The sequence below is a fragment of the Siniperca chuatsi genome, linkage group LG3, assembly GCF_020085105.1.
Source record: "Siniperca chuatsi isolate FFG_IHB_CAS linkage group LG3, ASM2008510v1, whole genome shotgun sequence".
Taxonomy (NCBI): domain Eukaryota; kingdom Metazoa; phylum Chordata; class Actinopteri; order Centrarchiformes; family Sinipercidae; genus Siniperca; species Siniperca chuatsi.
The window spans coordinates 18716455-18739203 of record NC_058044.1 but is presented as its reverse complement, the minus strand read 5'-3'; the positions used below and the strand labels follow the sequence as shown (position 1 = coordinate 18739203).

The 22749-nt window shown below is 38.8% G+C and overlaps 1 protein-coding gene and 1 long non-coding RNA gene across 4 annotated transcripts; one reads left to right on the top strand and one right to left on the bottom strand.

The window, feature by feature from the left end:
• Nucleotides 1-2828: 2828 nt before the first annotated feature.
• Nucleotides 2829-17109, bottom strand: rhot1b (ras homolog family member T1). 2 transcript variants are annotated; one of them, XM_044189022.1, is made up of 20 exons: nucleotides 16746-17109; nucleotides 15651-15709; nucleotides 15474-15555; nucleotides 15231-15274; nucleotides 15083-15136; nucleotides 14856-14908; nucleotides 14232-14340; nucleotides 12395-12496; nucleotides 12023-12121; nucleotides 11793-11901; nucleotides 11566-11686; nucleotides 10912-10996; nucleotides 10340-10485; nucleotides 9563-9663; nucleotides 9204-9334; nucleotides 8781-8864; nucleotides 7680-7802; nucleotides 7378-7580; nucleotides 4878-5000; nucleotides 2829-4085 (listed from the first exon to the last, which is right to left on the bottom strand). In XM_044189022.1, exons 1-20 carry the CDS (start codon nucleotides 16780-16782, stop codon nucleotides 3968-3970), a joined length of 1983 nt encoding a protein of 660 aa, XP_044044957.1. In that variant the 5' UTR covers nucleotides 16783-17109; the 3' UTR covers nucleotides 2829-3967. The 2 variants fall into 2 exon arrangements, with proteins under 2 accessions (XP_044044957.1, XP_044044958.1); XM_044189023.1 differs by lacking the exon at nucleotides 4878-5000.
• Nucleotides 16559-21865, top strand: LOC122872914. Of its 2 annotated transcripts, XR_006377335.1 has the most exons (7): nucleotides 17120-17253; nucleotides 17338-17461; nucleotides 18740-18790; nucleotides 19195-19498; nucleotides 20793-20948; nucleotides 21279-21329; nucleotides 21411-21865. It is a non-coding gene; the product is annotated as an uncharacterized LOC122872914 (long non-coding RNA). The 2 variants fall into 2 exon arrangements; XR_006377334.1 differs by lacking the exons at nucleotides 17120-17253; nucleotides 17338-17461; nucleotides 18740-18790 and adding an exon at nucleotides 16559-16813.
• The last annotated feature ends 884 nt before the right edge of the window (nucleotides 21866-22749 follow it).

Below are 22749 nucleotides of genomic sequence, written 5' to 3'. Positions count from 1 at the left end.
AGAGTGTGAACAAAAAGGAAAGAGGGAGACAAGATATACAGTGAGAAAAACACCTGCTATGTGGGAGAACGTAGCTCATGTATAAATTAACAGCTAGTGAGCTAATGCTTTCTTTTGACAAGAGTCTCTCTCAAAGCTGTTTGCAGGCACTAAATGTTCTTTAAGCCAGTGGTTCCCACCTTTTAAGTTATCCTTTTCTGTCTGACTGTCAACCATTCATCCATTATTTTTAGCGAATCCAATACTGTTAGCTATTTCAAACCTTTATCCACTACTTTTAGCTAACTATTCAACCATTCATCCATTACTGTTAGCTTAGCTAACTATTTCAACCATTTAGGCTATATCCATTACTTTTAGCTGCTTGGTTGCTTGCTAACTTTTCACACACTCTAAATTACAACAGGTGGTGTTCAGGTGTTACGGCTGATGCAATATGCGTATGGTTTACAGTATACTGTTTATAGTACACCAAAGTAGCTCTCATGGTTGAGAATCACTGCTCTAAGGAAAGGCCTTAATGTCCTCTTTGTGTCAAAAAGCACACATACACCTTTTGATTACTTTTCTGGTATCAACAGAAAGTAGGCTTTACGAGCACTAGGACTTCATTTCATGGAAATAGGAGTTCTCATGCAGCAGTATAGTGTCTGACTGTCTCACGTAATTACAGATACTCACCAGAGAACCTGTGGTGCTTTAAATGTCCTGAAGAAAGCAGCTGCATCACACAGTCTGTCCAGATGTCCAAATGCAGTGTTTTTTAGAACTATATGGATTTAACAACCCCAAACCCTTAGTGTTGGGTTCTGCTTTTACAAAAATGTTTGTGGGTTAGTGAATCTGGAAGAAATTAAAATTCAAGGTCAAAACTTTGAGTAAACCACATAATCCTCTCTGCCACATCCCTCATGAAGTCACTCCGTATACTGCCCAGTTGGTTCAACCAAAGCTGCTCCAGACTAATATGCAATATGTGAAAATTAATAAATAAGGTCAAACTGATGTAAAATAGGTACTGGAATGAAAAAAATCTGCCAAATTATTTAATATTCTGTGTGAATTGAATGCTTTGAATCTTGCAAAATACCATCTAAGTGGGTTAAATCTATCATTAGCCCAACGCCAAACACCCACTGTGATGACCCAAGGGTGCTGTTAAATTATAGAGGTATCAACTTGCTGAGCACGTTTTATAAATAATTTCATTTCATCTGGAGAGAGAAGGCCTATTTGTTGAAGAGCAAAATGGATTTTGTCAAGATGATATAATGATCATATAATACTGTACTGGAACAATAATGCTATAAGATAATGATCTATAATTTAAGCCATAAATGTATGAAATTCCTCAAAGTGGTTTCTGATGCAGCTCTTCCATACCAAAATTTTTATTTTAAAGCTGTATTTCAGACAGTTGGTCCAGATATTTATTACATTATTAATTGCTCTCTGTCTACTGGTATTTTCCCCTCCAATTTTAAACATGCCACTGTTTAAAGAGGCCATCTCTAGATCCCTCTGTTTTAAGTAATTTTAGACCCTAAGCTGCCATTTTTATCCAAGGTTTTAGAAAATAATTGTCTTCATTTTTTTTTTAAATTTCTATCTGGTTTCCGCTCTCTACACAACACTGAGACTGCTTTGGTCAAGGTCACTAATGACTTGCTGCTTTATCGCTGACACTGGCCTGTATTCCATTTCTCCTTGACCTCAGCTCAGCCTTTGACACAGTGGACCACAATGTCTAAAGCAACTGTCTAAAAAACTATGTTAAACAGGTTATGCTTTGAAGATGCCTCCTCCCCCCCCGTGCTCCTCTCTTTTGTGGGGTCCCCTCTTAGGGCAAATCATACGTAGACATAATATCAACTTTCATTGCTACGCGGATGATATGCAATTGTTCCTTTAAAGCCTGTTACCACAGATGTTTCCTGTGTTATGTCCTGCCTTGCTGAAATGAAGAATTGGATGTCCAAAAATGTCCTGCAGTTGAATGACAGGGCCCTACTGATGGTTCCAAAATCTCAACTTGTTGTAAAGGTGACAGGGCCTATGCTGTCCTGGCCCCTCAGCTGTAGAACTCTGTGCCTGGGGATCTCAGGCAGGTAAACTCATCCTATTTTAAATCTCTTAAAACTCATTTTCATCTTATGGCTTTTCCTTAACTGGTGGTATTTGTTGTAACTAAAAATTAAATTATTTTATCTTGTTTTATTTCTTATATTTTTGATTCTTATTGACTTTTATTATTGTTTATTGTAAAGCACTTTATTAAATAGCACCTTTCAAAACAAAGTTATTATTATTAAAAAAGCCCCATCTTGAACTGACCACTTCAGCATGATCTCACCCTGGTCCATCTCCTCTCGCAGAATGGCTCATAAGCTGGTGTACTTCTCTAAACACATGAACAGGCTTGAATCAGTTTCACACTGGATTTTAAAACAAACATTACATGGCAGCCACTCAATTTGATGACATGTTTTTCCCACTGGTGATTTTTTTTAAAGCAATGCTGCCCTCTTGTGTCTCAGTAAAACCTGGTCTGATATCATTATATGCTTCTGCTAAATATAACTATAATCATCTTGTCAGAACAGGACAAAATTAAAGTTGATCATGTGGTGGGATATCAGATACAAAAGCATAATAAAGAATGTCCTTTTCAATGATTAAAAAATACTGTCGGCATCATGTTCATTACAAGTAACACATAATCCTTCACTGCCTCAGAGTCTTCTGTGGCTAATGCTGTTCAGAAATACACAAAATAATCTTCAAATCTCTTGGTAAACTGAAAAGAATCAATTCCATCACACCAGATGTAATAGACATAGACAATTTATTTATTGTAAACTTTTGGAAAAGCAGGGATGAGTGAATACATCAGACTGAACCTTGTGGCATGCAATTGCAGTTGCATGGAAATTAACATCTGAGGCCATATTATTGCATCTTCTGCAATCAGGAGAGCTCACAAGGATAAAAAAAACGTCAAAGTTCACAATGACTACTCTCCTAGCAGCACTCCTGTCAATACACTTTACTGCATCCCTGGATTATTGGGAAAGCAATGTGGAGAAGTTTTTTTGTACAGTAAGTCTTAAAACACTAGAATGTGATTGGAAATTCTGAAGCATGCAAAGAGAAAATGTACAGAATGGAGTGCAGATTTTCAATATCTTAGCACACACACGCACGCACGAGCTGACAAATAAAGTGACCAACAAGGGAAGACATGACAGAGAGCAGCAGACCATTCCACACATAAAACACTGACCAGCTTTTTTTTTTTTTTTTTAAGTGTGCATCCAAGTGTTTGGCCTTGAAAAGCAAACCAATATCTATCAGTGTGAATAATCAATGCTAATGTTTGTGCGAGTTCATGACCAGGCTGTTAAACTAATACCTTTGCATTCATTGTTTTGAGTATGAATTAGACCCTTTTGGACAAAGACAAACAAATGTACAGTCTACTATAATATATACACTATTTACATATTGTTCAGTCTAATAAAAGCATCAATGCTATTGCATACCTCACATATCACAATCCCTATTACAACTGACACCAAGTTGTTCATGTTCAAGTCAACAAGCAACCAAAAAATAGCTACATATATAACTCACTCATATGTTACTCACCATGGCCCAGCAGCCTGCCCTCACTTTCAATATAAATATAGATATATTACTGTGCAAATACTTGCAGACAAACCGATTAAGCAAATTAGCCATTTTGGTACAAAATTAAATATTTTTTCTTTTATCCCCAAGAAGAGAAATGTACAGTGGAATGAAAATGAACATTTGCCGCCACCGCCGCCCCGCAAAAACAAAATAAAGTTTTTTTTAAATTGGGAATCATTAAACGTCAAAACCATGACAGATTTTCTATACAAATTTCATTTGGGAAAGCCTAATGTTGTGACTGACTATTTGGGTTGGACCCGGCTGCCGTGGATCACCGTGGTTTGAGCAGCACTCTGTACATGGCGAAGCCCAGCACTGCAAACACTGTGGCTCCGACACTTGCTCTCAGCCAGAAGGTCGAGCTCTTCACGTCAGCTTGGCTCACGTGTCTGTTAAACAGAGAGAAGCAGGCCGATGAGAGATAAATACAGAGACAGACTGAAGGGAAGGACAGGAAAAAGTAAAGAGATAAAGAGACAACAAATAAACAGAGAAACCAGTAAAGAGTAAGAGTATGATATGTAACAGGGATGGAGCCTGGAAATATGGAGATGCTGAAGCAAAAGCCAGTCAAATAGATGAGGGACATGCAGGATTATAGTTATGACATGAGACAACAAGACCAGAAATTAGCTCTGACATCTCAGATGAGACGGCTGAGGCGCAGTGACATGAGCAAATAAGACATCAACAAGGAAGTTGACACCAACCAAATGACAATGAGACGGAGATGAAAATAGAAAAGTACATGCATTCAATCCTACTGTAGTACAGGAAGCTCACAAGCAATACCAAAGAAAGCAGAACAAAAATGAAGATGTCAGAATAGTTTCTTAAAGGAAAAGGGACAAATTCAAAGAACAGCATGAAACAAGGGGGAAGGAGAAATGTGGCAGGACATGATAATATAGAAAACAAAAGTGACTTATGTATAAGTAATTAAGAACAAACATCTGATATCAATTCGCAAATTTTTCTATTCTCTTCTAAAATTAACTTTTACTATTCAACGGTATATTGTGAAAATCTAATTTAATTTCTGGGAAATCGATGCCTAAAAATAAAACAACTTTGCAAAAAATGAGGAGAAATGAATGGGATAAGCTTGGGGTGATGATGGCGACAAGTCTGAGAGATAATAGGTAAAGAGAGGGTTGTAAAAAGATTTTTTTAAAAAGGACCTTCTGAGTACAACACCGTAGAGTTTGGCCCTGACCGTCTGCAGCAGCTCAGAGTTGAGGAAGTTCTGACACAAGCAGAAGGTGCACCGGTTACAAGTGCACATGCAGCGCAGCCGGGCGTGGCTGAGGAGAGATACGGGGGAGGCAAACACCAACACACAGTTTACATATAAAACAAACAGGAGGAAGAAAGGTAAGATAGAGTTAAAAGATGTCACCGCCATGAAATGAATAGTTTACGGCTCATCACCCGAGAGCCAGAATCCATCAAAGACAACGAAAATAGATTTTGACGACAATAAACCTTTCTCAAATGAGATCCCTCGAGGAGATGCAATGGGGTTATCAAACTATTTGGAAGAAGGAATCAACTTGTCACTAAAGGTGACCGGGCTTTTGCTGTGGAACTCCCTGCCTATCTCAGGTAGGCAAACACAGTATCCTCCTTTAAATCTCTTCTTATGACTCATTTTTATTGTATGGCTTTTGGTATTTGTTGCAATTATTTAAATTATCATATCATAAGTTCTGGATCGTATTTGCTTTTATTATATGTTTTTATTGTAAAGCACTTTGTAACTTTGTTTTGAAAGATGCTATATTTGACAGTTGACAGTGTTCAGAATGAATCATTGTCAAATAACTAAATGCAATATTTTCTTTGAATTCAGAGCACATTCTTATGTTGTGATCAGAAATTATACATTTCATAAAGAGGAAAAAAAAACTACTTCTCCCACAGAAGGTTTTAACAAATATTTGTCTGTACTTCATAACATAATTTGTGAATCATTTAAACTAAACTATATTCTGAATAGTATGTAGGCTGTGGATTAAATCGTGGCTGGTCTGCTGTGTGTGATTATGTAACTGTGTGATGTGCAGAGAGGCACTGTGTGTTGACAGTGCGCTACAAGCTCACTGCAGGAGTGTGAGCCTCTGGGAGAGATCAACGTTACTGCTCAGAAGGGAAACCTGTTTACCCACAATGCAAAACACTGTGGCATCAGACTGAGTGCAACCTGTCCAGAGGGCAGTGAAGTGTATTAATATAGGCTGAAGGACATCATGTCTGATACTGACACTTGCACAGAGTAGGAACATCTCCACTGGGAGCAGGTTTATCCTGAGGCAAGGAGTAAAGTAATGCAAAGTACAGCTTTGTATTTAAACTGCAAACGAAAAGATAAGGTGGACTGCAAAAGAAAAAAAAAACGCATCCAATCTATCCCACCTGTTTCAGACAGACTCATTTCTGCAGTTGGGTCAAGATTGGCAGGAAATCCTCACAGTGTAGAGGAAATACAAATTAAAACATTAGATTAAAAAATAACACTTCCTATTTAACAGCAGCAAACAAGCACTGAGCTAGTTCATCACCTCAGGCCATAAGAAGAAAAGAATTTTGTTTAGATGATCCATAGCTGAGGATTTACAAGACTAGTTGACCAGTGCAATTTTCCATAGACCCATGGGGGAATGTATAAAACAAAGCTATAGACTGTGTTAAAAATATCTCCCAGCACCAACAGCTACATAGCCAATTATAAAACAAGACCTCTTTTGAAGGAAAAGACTAAGCTAAAAGATTTTAGCTGCAGTTACCAAACTGCATGTGTCTTTTTTACTCTATTGGGAGCAAGTAGCATATAAAATTGTCCTCTGGTGGCTGACAATTTGTACTAACCATCATATCCTAACATCATAATTATTCATTTGCTGGTAGGCTTACCAACAAGAAAAGTGATAATAAAAGCAAGTTAGCTTACACTCGGTTGCCAGTTTATTAGGTACAGCTTGCTAAATTAATCAACTGTATAAATCCTACCTTCATGAAGGTTATAATGTTCAGTTTTTGTTTAAACTGTTGATTTATGTATATCAATGAGGGTAGACTAAATAACAAAAACACCTATCTGTATAAAGCAATACAGTTCAGCCTCCAAAATGACCACAGAGTTCAATCAACACCTCTCTAAAATAGTTTCAACAAAAATTGAACAGTATAACCTTCATGAAGGCAGGATTTATTGTAGAACTGTTGTATTACACTGCATTAGTTTTAGCTAGGTGTACCTAATAAACCTTATAAAAACATTAACCAAATAAACATTTTAAACCGGAAAGTTGTGCTTTGTGTGTACAAACATAAGAAAGAGTGTAATATGGTAAACAAAAACACATTTTTTTACAAGTCCTATCATTTGAATACCAATGTAACCAGGTGAAGTAATATATGAGACTTCAGAATGTTACAGAATGTTACACTACAGTTGTAGTTTACTATCATTAAGAAATAGACAATGTCCTTGCTTAAAAAAGGGGAACCAGAGCTGGGTGGGTATGATATCAATGTCAGCTCCAAATACACATTGCTTGCATCAATTTAAATGAATTATTGATAATTAAAATCAGTCAACTCTACTAGCATTTGGGGCACCTTGTGCAAAAATGACTAGTGCAAGTTTAAGGAGTCTAGATCAATTGTTTCTATACTTACGGGTACATGGCCATAGTGGTCAGTTTGGTGTAGATGTCTCTGCTGGGTGCTGCTGCAGTGTTACAGGTGAACGACTGGGGAGGTGGCATCTTGTGTCTCCTACAGAACTCCAGAGGACTGCAGCCGTACATCTGTTTGATCTCTGGCAGGTCTGACTTCGCTGCTATCATCATACATGGAGTCTTGCTATCCATGAAGTATTGCTGACATGATAAAGAGAGCGGGAGATGAATGATCGTGGCTAAGATGTTTTCCAAATCCTTCAGAGGTTAAACATTTGTCTTTTGATATAACAGTTTTACCTTGAAGACTTTGGCACAGTATTCAAAGGTGTAAGGGTTGCTGACATCATAGACCAGGCAGACAACGTCACAGGCCAGATCAGCATCAGACAGGTAATCGAAATCAGGGAACACTTCATGAAGCTGAGAGGAGAGGAGGTTCATTAAATAAAGCTAAACACAGTCACCTATAAATGGAGAAAAGCCCCTCTAACATTAAAATGCACTAAGATAAGCTGAGTTAAAAAAAACACTGCTGGGTTTCAACATTAGCCCCATGTTGGATTTGTTGCCAGTGTTCTGTCTCACTGTGGCCAGCTGTAGTGGTCTGGTTTACTACAGCCATCATTTTCTGAAATTAATGGATGATGGAAAGAACTGCAGGGAGAGTTTGTCTGACTTTTTTCTCTCCGCTTCTGGGGGGGGGGAATCACTGTAGCTCGGTCAGCAATCACAATTGGGTGTGCATATTGCTTTACCAAAAGGACTTCTTATTATATACACACACAGGATGTGGATTACTGCGAATTTGATAATATGTCAGAAAAAAAAAACTTAAATAAAGCAGAGTCTTCTCTTAAGGATGTTCAATGATAAGAAGCACATGCTGCTGTTTTACTGAAGCAGCAGCACCATGAGTCACACTGGCAATAAAGATTAAACTGTACTGGAGCATCACCACAGCATTTGTGCTCCAGTTGTCTGTGAGAGCCGACAGAAACGAGTGTTTCATTGTGGACGCCAGCACAGAGGGAGTGTCTGTATGTGCTAATGCTTTTGTCAAGCACTTCTACTTGCTTGACAAAAGCATTAGGTGAACATGATAAGAAGATTATATAAAACAGCCAGGTAAGCACAGCCAACCTCAGGCTGGGCTGGCCTTGATGGTTCACAGTTGACCACCTCACATACAATGCATAGTGGTACATATAAATGCAAATTCTGTTTTTAATATAAATAGAATACAGTATAATATAAAATATAATATTAGTGAATTTGTCCATTGTTATTACTATAATTGTTGTTTTTAGCACTAGAAAAGCTGTATTAAGACACAAATGTCATAATTGCAAAATTAATGTTAGCAATTCAAGCAATATTAGAGGTATCTTTGATACTCACAAGAAGGTATTTCTCCTGGCCGTAAACATAGGTTGTGCTGATGGCATAGTAGGATCTGTGTTCCTCTCTGATCATTTTTTGGCACTGAGAGAAGAGAAGAAACATCATGTAACAGCAGATCATGACATGAATCATGACTGTAAACTATGATTGCAAGCAGCAATGGGAAAAATCTATGGCAGTCTATACTGATTTTTGAGTTGTGATAGTATACAGCTGTAATCTGTGACTAAGTTGGGGGGGGACATGAGATATCTGACCTGGAATATTTCAGTGGAATGCTTTTCATATATGTTATTTACTGTAATGTTTGCTTTTTGCAGCATCTCTGGGGTGGAATTTACATCTGGGACATCATGAAATATCTGTGAGGGCAAAGTATGCATTAAAATGTGTCATTACTGGTGTTTATTTCCATTTTACCATGAGGTTACTACCCAGGAAGGCTTGGAGGAAGCCGCTCTTGCCGCTGCCAATGTCTCCAAAGACATTACAGCGGAAGACGCTGCGCTGGGTCTGCTTCTTCTGCAGGTCAATCTTCTTATCTCTGGTCACTGCAGGGGGGGCAAACCACACATGGGCATCAGAGGATCAGTTTAAACTGCTGCTGTACACAACACATGCCAGCAGTCAGTCAGTCAGTCAGTCAGCAGCAACATTCAGATTGAACTGTTACATCACCACTGTTATGACAGTGTTGATTAACTGATGTGATCATCAACTTTTTATATAAATCTACAGCTCATGTATATAAATATAAATATGGAAAAAGACGTCCTTACCAGTAATTGCTGCTGCTTGGGACTCTTGCTCAGCAATTATTGAGTAACCAAGGTAACCCAAATACTCCAAGCATCGTTGGACATCCAGATACGTTGTTAACCTGAACAAATGTATGTTGAAGCAGAACAGACTAAATGGGAGATTCACTAAATATAGAAACCAACGTGACTGAGATAATGTGGTTATTTTATATCCACTCAGACAGGGAAATACTTGTACAGTGGTGTTTCCAGAAAACAACTGAATTAGTTAATTATTAAATAATACATTTTATGGAAAGCCACTATGTGTAGAATGTTTATGTGATTAAAGCATCTTCTGGTGGGTATTGTTTGACCAATTTTCAATACCGGTGCCAATATGATACCTGAGTTTCAGTTTTAAGAAGAAAACAAGGTGAGGAATGTAAAAAGTTTTTTTTTCTATTCAACAAAATAAGCCAAATACATCAGACTTTCATTTTGTCTTAATAAAATACAGTCTGAGAAAGCAAAATTGTTGGTTATATGAGGAAATATCTATTGAAAGGTTAAGTAAACAAGATTAAGAATCTGACCAAGCACTCAAAGATTTGGTTTGTTGAGAAATAAAATCGGCTTTTCAGCCCATTCAGCTCAGTGTCCGCATGTCAGACACAACATCTTTTTAGATACTACCACCAGGGGTAATAATTGCTTTACCGCCAAAGTCAGAAATATTCGAATTCTACACAGTGGCTTTAATTGACTTTTAACTTAATTATTTGACTTGACATGACTTAATTAATGGCCACTTACGTCCACTGGGAGAGATATCCCTGGTAGGTGATCCAGCCCTGGTCATTAGTGCAAACTGTATTATTGACATCTGGACCCCAGGGCATGTAGGGAAAAACCTCAAACAGGTCCCCCAGCTCCTCTGGTGACAAGGCACAGTCACGGTCCTGATAGACACAAAGGTTGGTTACTGTTCAGGATGGTGAACTAAAGAAAACTGAAAGAATTGCCCTTGCTCAGTTGATTTCAAGAAAATAATACACTTAGTTTGCTGCCTTTCATTTCTACCTGAGAAAACAAACATGACTGAAGCACACTTTTCACAGTTGGACACTAATCTCTGCGACAGAAAGCAGATCATGGCGCAAGCTGACACTTTCACTCTTTGACTTTCATTCTAACCTTGCGGCTAATTCTTCCTGTCAATCCCTCCTCGGTGACAAGAAGTTAAATCACGCCTCAGCAGGTGGTCAGCGTTGCCTGTGGCAGTGTATTTTGGTGTTGTGCGGTGCTGGGTACTGAGCAGCTTCCTGTAAGTGCCTCTCCAGGGCAGAGGCCAAAGTAAATACAGATCCAGGTGTACAGGATTGTACCTTGTCATGTTTGTCAAAGACGCTCTGGAGGAAGAGGTAGGCATTGTGGTTGAGCTCTGTGGTGCAGTCTGGAGGAATTTTCAACCTAGAGAGAGTGAAATGTTATAGTCAGTGAGCCTGGGCAGAACATAAGATAAACATTACTACAAAGATTAAATAAGAGGATAAATATTACAGTTCACTTATAAAAGAGGCTCAGTAGGCCTCAGTAGACATAGTAGTAGGTGAAATGTGCATGTTGTTATGTTTTATTAATTATTATGGTTTATTGACTTACATAACCTTTAAATGTAGGTTGTACAGATTTTAGGGATATGAAACATTTGAAGATACTCCAAGAAATGACATGACAACAAGCAAAAATACCAATGTAGGCACTGGTGGACCATTTCTATGGCAGAGTTCAAAGGGTTAAACTGAACCAAAAAGAGAACATTGTTACAAAAAAAAAAAAAAGAGAAAAGTGTGCACAAATACATGTATCCCTCATGCACACAGTGAGGGAAATAATTTGATGAATCACAAAGAAGAAAAAAAACTTTTGCAGTACATTTGAATGTAATAAGAATGAAACAGGTTTTAAGAAAGGCAGAGCTCTGTGCACACAGGACTGAGTTGGTGGTGGGTGTCTAAAACAACAAGACTGAGACTCACGGAGGGAAGAGGTAGTCCTGATTTAACTCCAGGTCGTCGTCGTATCCAAACCTCCTCAGCACTGTCCACGTTGTTTCATGTCGACCTCGCTGGATGAACAGGGTGTGTAGGAACAGGAAGCCTGCAGAGGAATATCACAGAAATACCAAACAACACATTCGGGAATCATGTCACAGAGATGTGTGTGTAAATAGACACGAGGAGGAGGCCGGTCCATCTATTCCTACCTTTCAGAGTGAGTCCATTGTCACACACTCCATCACTCAAATTCTTCCTCACCACATTTTTTACATCCTCCAACGCCTGAGGCTCTAGTGGGGTGTTGAAGCATGTCCGCTGTGAGCAGTCACACAAAAACAACACTGTTGTCAAAACTAGCAACAAAAAGAAAAGGTCCTGTGCAAATTGTACTTTTTCCTAAACCCATATATGCTACGACAGTCATCAGTTGACTTACCTGGAAGAAGTTGAGCTCATGATCATTGAGAATCCCATCATTGTCTAAGTCAGACACTTTGAAGATTCGAGTCAGGGCTTTTACGCAAAGTGGCTTCATCTGGGAGACAAAGAGGCAAATCAAAAGTTACTTAAGAAAATAATAATAATTTTGTCATTCACCTTAAAATTCTGTTTAAACCCAAAAGTGACATATTCAGTTTTCAGACAGAATTGTGGGCTTAAAAGATGAAACTAAAACATGCAAATACTGCATTGAATAACTCTCTCAACTCTAAATTCACAGAGATTTTAAAATACAGGATTTAAAACAAGCTGCACTGGATCACAAAAACAGTGGTTCAGAATTCACACACTATATTTCTGCTCTTACATCTTTTTTCTCTGGACAGTAGAGGGGACCTGTGGGGTGCAGAACTGCCTTTTGGGCATAGTAGAACAGCTCTGAGATGTTCTTCAGGTTCTTCGCTGAACACTATAAACAGCAACAAGACGGAAGAAGGGAGTTTGGTTATACATACGTGTATACTGTTTTTCAACACTGCAGTGCCGCTCGATAACACCCTGTGTATAGCCTTGTAGCATATAGAAACTGTAGCGCCTTTGCAATCCCGTGATAATTCAGCGTGGCACTACTTGACATGATCAAGTATCAGCAGTGACACTGTGATGCTAACAGTGACCTGGCAAAGTAGGGCCATCCCTGTTTACCTACCTGTGTGTGTATGCCTGTATATACTGTATATGTGTGTGTGTGAGCTAAGTCAGGGCCAGACAGGGTATTAACACACAGGATCTGTCTGAGCAACACACCTGGTCTAATTAAGCAGTCTGAAAAAAGAAAGGCGCTGCCCTGTTAAGAGATGGTAATCAGTGTTGAAGAGCAACGCAACAGACAGTGAACTCAGCACAAACAGAAGCAAAACAGCAGAGTTCTCACACATCAGGAGCGTGTTCATCGCACTCAGACACGTGCCACGTACGGTGGTCCTCATGTTGTGGGTTTGAGTTAAGCTCATGGCCGGTGTCAAGTATCAGGTCCTCTTGTACTGCCGTTCCTACTATCACTTAAAACTTTGTGCCAGTTTAAAAAAAAACAAACATAAATTTAACACATTTACAATTGCTTGGCTTCCTCGTTATAAACCCTGTATGTAGTAATTGTGCAAAAAATAAAGACATCCACCATGGAAAGCATAAAAAAGGGCAGCAATAGCAATATTATTGACAAAATATACCCTATTTATTGATATTTATTCATACCTCTATTATTGCTGTGCAATATCCTCCGTCTCATTATAATCTTAATAAGCTACACTTAACTTGACAGTTCATGCACTATTAACTTATACCATATTATCATCATCAACCGGTAAACCCACTTTGTACTTCACACTTATTTTATTTTATACTTATACCCACTTGGTACTTAATTTATTTTCTGACCTGTATTATAGTGTATTATATTTATTATATTTTTGCTTAGTACTTCTATTCCTGTGTGCACTGACGTGATAGTGAGCTGCTGTAGCAAAAGAGTTTCCCCTCGGGGATCAATAAAGTATTTCTGATTCTGATTCTGAAAATGGTCAATTAGGTTAATGTATACGAGCTAAGAGAACAATCTATGTAACTGACAAATTGACACACAGGAGAAGCACATGTTATGTTTGGTTGATAGTGAAGATCAGAAACATTAATGTGTAAGAGCAAAGGCTGTAAAGGGCTTTACTTGTAGATGTCATTGTAAATGACAAGAAACGATATTCAGGCCATTTCTATTCTGTAGACATTCTGTTTCTATATTGTCATCATGTGAAAACCATATTTTAATGTTCTTATATCAACTTAATGCACTGATAAAACCCTTAAAAGCACTGCAGATAAACTAAAACATGTCTGGATGTTAACCTAAAAACAATGCTTTTCCTCTTGGTTCCTATAAGTTGACAGTTTCCACCCAACAGTTATTGTTGAACTGCTGTCAGGTTTCTTCCCCTTCTTTATGTTCTGTTTAATGAGCGGGCGATAGAAGGAAATATTGATTTCCTTGCGAGTTTATGTCCCTTTTGACCCCGTGCACTGGGCAACACATCTGTGTCCGTCTGTCGTCTGAATCAATAGCATTGCTACTGCATTACTCGAATATGGAAGTATTTATCAGGCAAAACAAAAAAAGATTACATGATAATGTTTTGTTCCCCTCTCACCTCAACACAAGTCTCTATCTCACTGTACTGGTTCATAATGGGCAGTATGGTCTCCATGCTGCTGTGTTCCACCAGGTCCGACTTGTTCCCCACCAGGATCAGAGGAACCCTGGACACACCAACACACACACGCACACACACACACAAAATTTAATTTACACTAATAAATAACATACAATTTAACAGATGTAACTCCATGATATACATTTTATGCAAAAGAGTACTTTTCTTTTTATGTATTTTGGTATTTTCTCTCCCAGAAAATCAGTGACTCATTTCGCAGTGAAAATCTCACAGTACAAAGATTTAATAAGGCCAAATCTGCTCATGGAAAATGCTGCTCTTCCACTACTGCTCCCTGCTTACAGAGAAGCATTTGAGAGACATTTTCCACGCTGTGACAATGGGTCATCACTTCAAACACCAGTAGAAGGGCTCCGTGGCTGGCCTCTTGCTACAGAAAATGTTTTTTTGCAAACTTTCCATTGAGTCGATCGTGCGACAGGAACTGGCTGTGCTGGGACATGCTCTTAGACAAATGGGCACCCTCTTCGCCCCATATATTAATTGTACAAAACTGAGCTGACAAAGAAAACTCTGGACTATCTTTATACAAGTTCACACCTGCTGTCCTTGTCTGTGTTCTCAGTAATGAGGGGGATCCAGTGGCTGGTCACCTATGGAAAACAAAAGGTAGAAAAGATAAAAACGTGAATCACTGTCACTATTTTGAGAGACAACTCCTAATTAAAGTGTCACACTGACACAGTCACACTGACAGTCTGATAAGTTATACTGTTTAAATGCTATATAAACAAATTATGGAAATGCTAGCAGCAGAGGTAACTCACCTTTTCTATGGATGTCTTGTTGTTGACAGAGTAGACAATGCAAATCACATTTGCCTATGAGAGAGACGAACACAGACGTCCATTAGGCTTTTACCTGAACTCAGCACTTATCTCCAAGTTAACAGAAAAGCGTAATGCACTGACTGACCTTGGAGATCTCCTGAAACAACTGCTCATCTGTCTGCTCTGCATCTGAAGAAGACAGACAAGTGTGCTACAGTTACAACCAGTAGAGTGGTCTTCTTTCTCAATTTGAAGACACAACTGCGTATATTTACGATTTCACAACAAAAGGTTACCAAACTGTAATGCAGTTAAATCTAAAAACCGTTAGATGGCAACATTTGTCATTGCAGAGTCAAAGAAAGAAACAGCCATGGGCTTAAAGTACCTGAATAGTCCACAATGTGTGTGGGAACTCTCTCTGGTGTGACATCTGCAGGTATGGTGATTTCCTCAGCTCGGTAGGGAACCTAGGATGAACACAACTTGGCTATCACTTACGCAGACATGTTTGCAACTGGTTACAGGGCTTCCAACATCTGACACAATAATTATTTATCCATACCACATCTGGGAACTCCTCGCTGACCAGGGACATGATGAGAGATGTCTTCCCCACTTTGGCTGTCGAGGGAGGAAGAGACGAGGAGCGAGAGTTCAGTACAAATGAGACAGACTCTTTGGTGGATCTTAGCATGCACTCATTAGAATTCATATTAATATTTTAGTTGTAAGGACATCATTTATTAATCTAACATGAAAATAATTGTCATTGAGCTTCACATTGAGGCCATGTGACTGGGACACAGATTTCACATTATGGACATTACAAAACACCACAGGGCAATTTTTAATGGGTGTGTGCGATTTATGAATTGCAGCTTTCATCCTAGCTCCGTTTTAAAACTTCTCCATGACTTCCTATTACAAAGCCAGAGACCCTCAATAAACTACATTCCTAACTGCTCTGTTAATAACCTAAAAACAACCTACATTTCCAAAACAGCTGGACTTCCTGTGGAGAAGTACACACAGCGTGAAGAAGGTAGATTCTGGAAAATAAAACCCTCTATCTGTCTGGAGTTCACTTCCCGAAATTTCATGATATTCCAGGAATTCAAAGACCAGAGAAAACGACAGAAAAAACAGTATCTATTTCTTTGGCTTTGCTGTTATAAAGAGTATCTCTGCAAACTGTAGTGATTTCAATGTTCTGTTCAGGAAAACGTGGGACACTCAGCTTGCAATGTATCTTATCTGTCTTGCTCTGGGCTGAGACCTCAACATCAATTTAAAGCCAGTCTAGTCAATGTGCAACATGCAATTAAGTTGTGGAAATAATGGGATCATAAAATATCTACGCACTGTTTTAAAAAGCTATAGTAGCTACAGGGTATTTTTATTTATTTTAATTATTCATTTTGTCGTTGTTTGAGTGTCGTGGCCAAGATATGCAGCAACAAGAGTTAGTTACAGACAGACAATTTAAAACAGAACAACACACATGTCACAAGCGAAACAAAAAGGGACGAATGGACTGAAATGAACACCATCATCATGAGACTCTGGTCCGGTTGTCAGCATCAGTGCAGACTAAAGGCTGACGCTGCAGACAATCACTGCTGACCAACACACTGTAAATGATGACAGCTTTACTTACGCTCTCCCACTAATAATATCCTCACGTCCTTGCGCATCCTGTCCAGCGTCGACAAGCTCTGTAAACTGGTATGTGTGAAACATTTATGCTCCTGTCTGGGTGGAGGATACAGCCAGCCAGCTCTCCTCGGCCTGGCTCGCCTGCTAACGGCTACGTTCGCATTTCAGCTCCGGTTTACGCTGGTTCAGAACAGACGGTACGCCGTTAGATATCTGTAGTAGCCGTTAGATATCCGGGATACTAACAAGGTGTTTTTTACTATATTCCACCTGCCAGTCACAGTCAAGTCAGACAGTGCTGCTTTTTATGTGTTCAGCCGGCTAATCTACACACAAACTTGACTGTTGTTGCAACAGCACTAGCGGCGCTAGCAAGCATGCTTTCCGCCACGCCCCTCCGATTCAGCTGACTGTGAGGGCGAGCAAAGATCGTATATTGTTAAAGAAGCACGTATAAAGTAGCCCTTCTACTCGCCCCGCAAGTGAGAGCTGTTGCCGTTTTTTCTAAAGTAAGAAATGTAATCACAAATTGTGACTTAAAATACAGACCGAGATCTTAATATTTTACGGACTTTTCTCCGTTGGTTGGTTAGCTGGAGGACATTTCTGGTACCGGGAGAATGGCGTGGAGTGAGACGTCTTGTGTGTTTCTCCAGCTCGACAGCGCCTGTTAGGATGCAAGAAAACTAAGCAGCAGTTAACTACGAGTTTTGCAGTGTATGTATTATGCACACATTTATTTTGAGAAATGCATGTAAGCACTATATAAATGGAAACAATAAATGCCCAAAAAGGAGCCAATCTACTAGAAGGGGCCTCAGGATTTATTATCAGGTGTTGCCATAACTAAACATCATGTTAAGCTAACAGCCTTGTTAGATTTACCTCCTTCCCTGCCAAAATGTGACTATACCGCAGCATATAAAGTATCAGTTCAATTCAATTCAGTGGGGCTTTATTGGTGTGGAAAACAGACGTTTACATTGCTAAAGCAAGCCAGCCAAGGCTTGGATAACCTTCTGTAGCCTACATGGTATCAGAAGTCCATCATGCCTGGACTGTCTGAAATGAGAGCCTCTTGATGGCTGTTGGCAACAAACCTTTTTAACAGTGTCAACATCAAAAAAACTTCTAAAAAATAACTCCTGCAGCATAATCTGGAGCTCTGCTTCCCATTTGAATGCTCACACAAATGGGGCTCGCAGCTAATACTCTACCAACTACAGCTGGCATCTAAATGTAGTGAAATAAAATGTACAGTATGTAGTGTATAATGCAAAAATCTCAAAATGGAAATACTTTCAAACATCAAATAATATTTGATCACGCAACCAGTAAGAACCTTAAAATATTGTCGTAGCCACCACTAACAGGTGATGTCATACAGTATTTTGTATGAGTGAGTGTCGTTTTCATTCATTCATCATTTTCTTTACAGAGACCCGGAGACACCCTATGTTTGGACATACTTTAACTGCTGTCTCTGTCAAAATGAAAACACTGGACTACAGACAGTCCTGACATTTTAATTACTTTGTATTTGTGTTTTATGATAAATATAAATTGTATAAACTGTAATCTGTGATTTTTTTAATACAGTAAAACAAAGTTTGAATTGAAAAACAGAACCATGTGAATTATTTTTTAAATTACTGTTATGTAAATCTTAATTTGCCGTCTGCAAAACATTAACATCTCTAGACTTGAGATGTTGAGATTCTGTATCTTAGTGCTCCTCCCTCAGTTGGTGGCTGTTTTTAAGTTGTGATGTATTGGCTGCTTTCCATTTTTCCTTCTTGCTGATGAGCTCATTGGACAAGAGCAGTGTATCACCACACAGGATCTTTCAGTGTTCTTTAATCTGTTAATAGTAAGATTACAATCATTCTCATTCCTCTTTCTCTTCACTTTCTCTTTCTTGAAAATGGTCTCATCTGTGCATAAAACTGCTAAAAGCTTCAGAAGTATGCTCACATTTGATTTTTTTTATTCCAGACTTTTTTCCCCAACAAGATTCAGTAACAGATACTGTGTAACTGATTAATGGTGAGCAATGGTTATCTGTGATACTTTCAAACCTTTTTTTAAAGCCTTTAACTCTGGATCAAGTGTCTTATCACTATTGCTGCTAATTGGTATGAGGCTGATCTTGTTTTTTTTATATCAGTACATAAGATATATCCCTTATTATGATATCAGATCACATTGACCCAGATTTAAGATGAATATGGCAGAATTCAGATCTTGCAAACCTGAAATAGATCTCAATCCTGCCATCTATTGGACAAATAACATTACAACATGTTAATTTGTAGTAAGGCAGTATGGTAGTAATTTGCTTTACACTGACACTGTAAGCAGTAGTGGCTCTGCTTGAAAGCAAATGCAAACATCTACATTTCCATGAACAATGCTTAGCTTAATTTTTGTTTTCTGTTTTCTCTTTGCAGCCAAATACAACGTACCAACTATACAATCCACACTCCAAATACAGATTGTACCTGACGTGTGAGTCTAATGGTGGCTACCCAAAAGGTCAACTTCGCTGGTTTGATCAGGACAACAAAGACTGGACAAAGAGCTCTAAAATGGAGGCCAAGCTGACAGAAAGTGGTCTGTTTCACCTCTCTAGCAAGCTGAGTTTGCTGCAAGGATCGGTTTTCTCCAAATATACCTGCGTGGTGTTCAATGCCAGTGGAGGCAAAGAGGATGAGGCCACATTTGAAGTTCTAAAAGAACCAGAAACTTGAGAAGGTATATGTTGTTGACCACCATGTGTGATACATTTTATAGCTCAATCCTGCTTCACACAATGAAATGTCATACAGTAATTTCAGCCACAGTTACAGTTAAGTTAAGGTCATGCTTTACCTGAAATTTGAAGTAACACGAATGCAAGGCTTAAAGTTCTCCGGCACGGTGCTGGAATTCTGGCACGGGCAGATAATTATATGTCTAAGGCAAATATTCTTGTGTGTTTGTGTAGCAAGAATATGGTTATATACATACATATACAGCCATATTCTTGCTACACAAGAAACCCTATGTTTTTTATTATTAAAGTACCTTTGTTTAAACTGTTATTCACAAAACATGTCATGATATAGAAAATGGATCATTTTTCAAAGTTGAAGACTGCACGTTGTGACCTGACGTAGGTTCAACCTTCTTTTTGGCTATACAGTATGTTTCAACACCCTGACGATGAGGTCTAGGTTTAGACGTCGTTTCAACTTTTTTTGAACGTGTAAATTTTTTGCTGGGTATATAAATGTAGCCATTTACCATTTAAACAACAAAAAGTAGACACATTTCATGGCAACCTTGGCCAGTCATTACAACACTCCTTCTAGTACATGGTGAAATATAAAGCCAAAATGAAAGTGAACCGATGTCAGGTAGCAACTTCATCTCAGCATGCAGTCTTCAACTTTAAAAATTATTCTATATACTGACATGTTTTGTGAATAACTGTCTTGCAAGAATTTCACCAATGCTTAGGTTGAAATCAGAGCTAAGCACAACCACACAATATTCATCATTCCTGCGCACAACATCTGTTCAGATTTACTTATTAATATAAAATAATCAACAACCGATGTTCAGATATAGGTTTATAGTGCAGTCATATGTAAACATAAAATTATTGCGCTCTAGAGCAACTAGGTAAGAGTCAAAGTAGTTCTCTGTCTTGCCTCTCCATCTCACACTTTTCAGCAACATGTGAATTATAGTATTGTATTGTGGTATTGTATTATTATATCATACTATTGTGTTGTATTATTATATTATATTATACTATTGGATTGTATTATTGTATTATACTAACTCTAACCCTATACTGCATTTGGGGTGAGAGGTGACATTTTACAGGTGGATTAAATGTTTTGCTAATTAGCCTAAGTTTAAGAGCCACATTGCTAATGCTAAATGACAAGATGTTGCAATTTTTAGTTTGAGTCGTGATCCCACACACCATTATTTCAGATGCAGCCTATAAATCTATTAGATGTCAGTGAGCGCTTGCTCGTTCTCTCTGTTCATACAGTCGCTGCCTTCAAATGGGGTCGTGTTTACCGCCTTCACAAGAAGAGTCCATGTGAACGCCACCCTCTAGTGGTAGACACATCCTTGTTAGTGGAACACTAGTTGTGGCGTATTGGCTGGCGTTTTCAGACCATGGAAGTTCATTTTTCGGTGGATGGTAAGTTTGTAAATCTCATTTCATGTTCCTCCGCATGGTGTTGAAATACAAAGTAAGTCAACCTTTCTTGGAAAGAAGCGAAGAATGACAAGAGAACCACAAGGAGTCTTTTGGCATCCATGTTGCTGTTGCCTAGCAGCGGTGTTCTCATGACTTACCACTTGAACGCCAAGCATATCGTGTACACGACTTCCCATGTCGTAACCACAAGCTCACAAGTTCCATTTGAAGGCAGCATGGCGCCTATCCTACTTGCCATCAGGGATGTCATTTTTCTTGTAAACATTTGAGCTTTAAGATGTGTAATAACCTTTATTTTGTTTTCAACAGCAGTAGATGGCTGATGCACTCCTGTCTCAAACAGTGCAACAACACTAAAAGGTAATTTTCCACCCTGCATAGCAGTGACCAGATTTAACCTCTATGATATGGCTTTTAATGCCCTTGTCTCTGTTTCAACAGCAAAGAAGAATAGATCAATTTCCTCTTTTGACCTCCTTGATGATGTTCTCTGTGATAAACATATAAATAGTGTCTTTCGGTGAAGCGATGCTTGAACCTCATACAGGCCCTGGGCAGCTCCTCAGAGTGTTGTGGGTTTTTACTCTGCCCAGAGTAGGTGGATCCTCCTTCCAATGAGACCCTTTCGTACTCAATCTACTAGACTTCTGATGTCTCATCAGAGGAATCCTCTATTCCATCAGTGTAGTCTTCATGTGGGGCTACCGAAACAACCAGCATTGAATACACTGGGAAAGTTTACATAGAGGTGCATCTGTGTGTCCTTGTAGTTGACGTAGTCAATTGCATTAATGACGTAGTGTTGAATGAACAGAAGGGACATTGTGGGCTATAAAAGACGATGCAGGGGGCTCTGAAAAGCAGTTTGTTCCAGGACCTCTCGGGTATACTTTTTGTGAAAGAAATAAAGTCTATTGCATTGAACTGTGACCATCTCCAGTGAATTATTTGAGTGCCTTGAGACTCTGAGTATTTAGTAAATGTTGGAAAGGAATCCAGACTTAACCTTTGGCCCTGACCTGGACTTCTGACCTCCAACATAGTCCTGCGTTCACGCAAAACATCTCGTCCTTGGCCTGACAACATTGCACTCGACTTAAAGGAATAGTTCCGATTAACAGCAGTTAGTAAATAATTTCCTGTTGTTCTGATACAACTGTTCTTCCAGTAAGTCAAAAGTTTTGTTCAAAGTGTTATCAACACTTGATAGTTGACAGGGCAGTGGTTCTCAAATGGGCTCTAGGAGTCCCCGGACACTATTTCGTTCACAAATACACCTCAAGTGTAGGGGTCCTTGGCATGGAGGAGTGTTAGCAATAGAGGCCTTGCATGGAATGTTTGTGACCTCTTTCTTCCAACATGGCAGCGTGTAACCATTGTTAATGACATTTTAAAGAAAATTACAAATTTCTGCGCAGTGGTAGAGTAAACACTAGCGTGAAAGGCCTCTATTGCTAGAGGCTAGAGTATATATTTAAAGCTGAAGTAAGCAATATTATTCTCATTATAATTTTATTTGAAATACCTAATTTTGACCATTGCATGTCACTAATAATATTTAATTGATGGGTTTCTTTAAAAAAAATGTGTGTGTGTGGGCGCCCGCCCCCTTGTATTTAGTTTTTTTTTAACTGTACTCGGTCTGAATCAAACAACCAATCGGGCTTTGCTAGCACGTAACTAGCCAATCACAGCGACTCTGTACAAACATGGGTCATCCAGTTTCTACTACGTGTCTCAGTTCCTCCCTCCAAGAGCCATGTAGAGGTATGTTACGTTA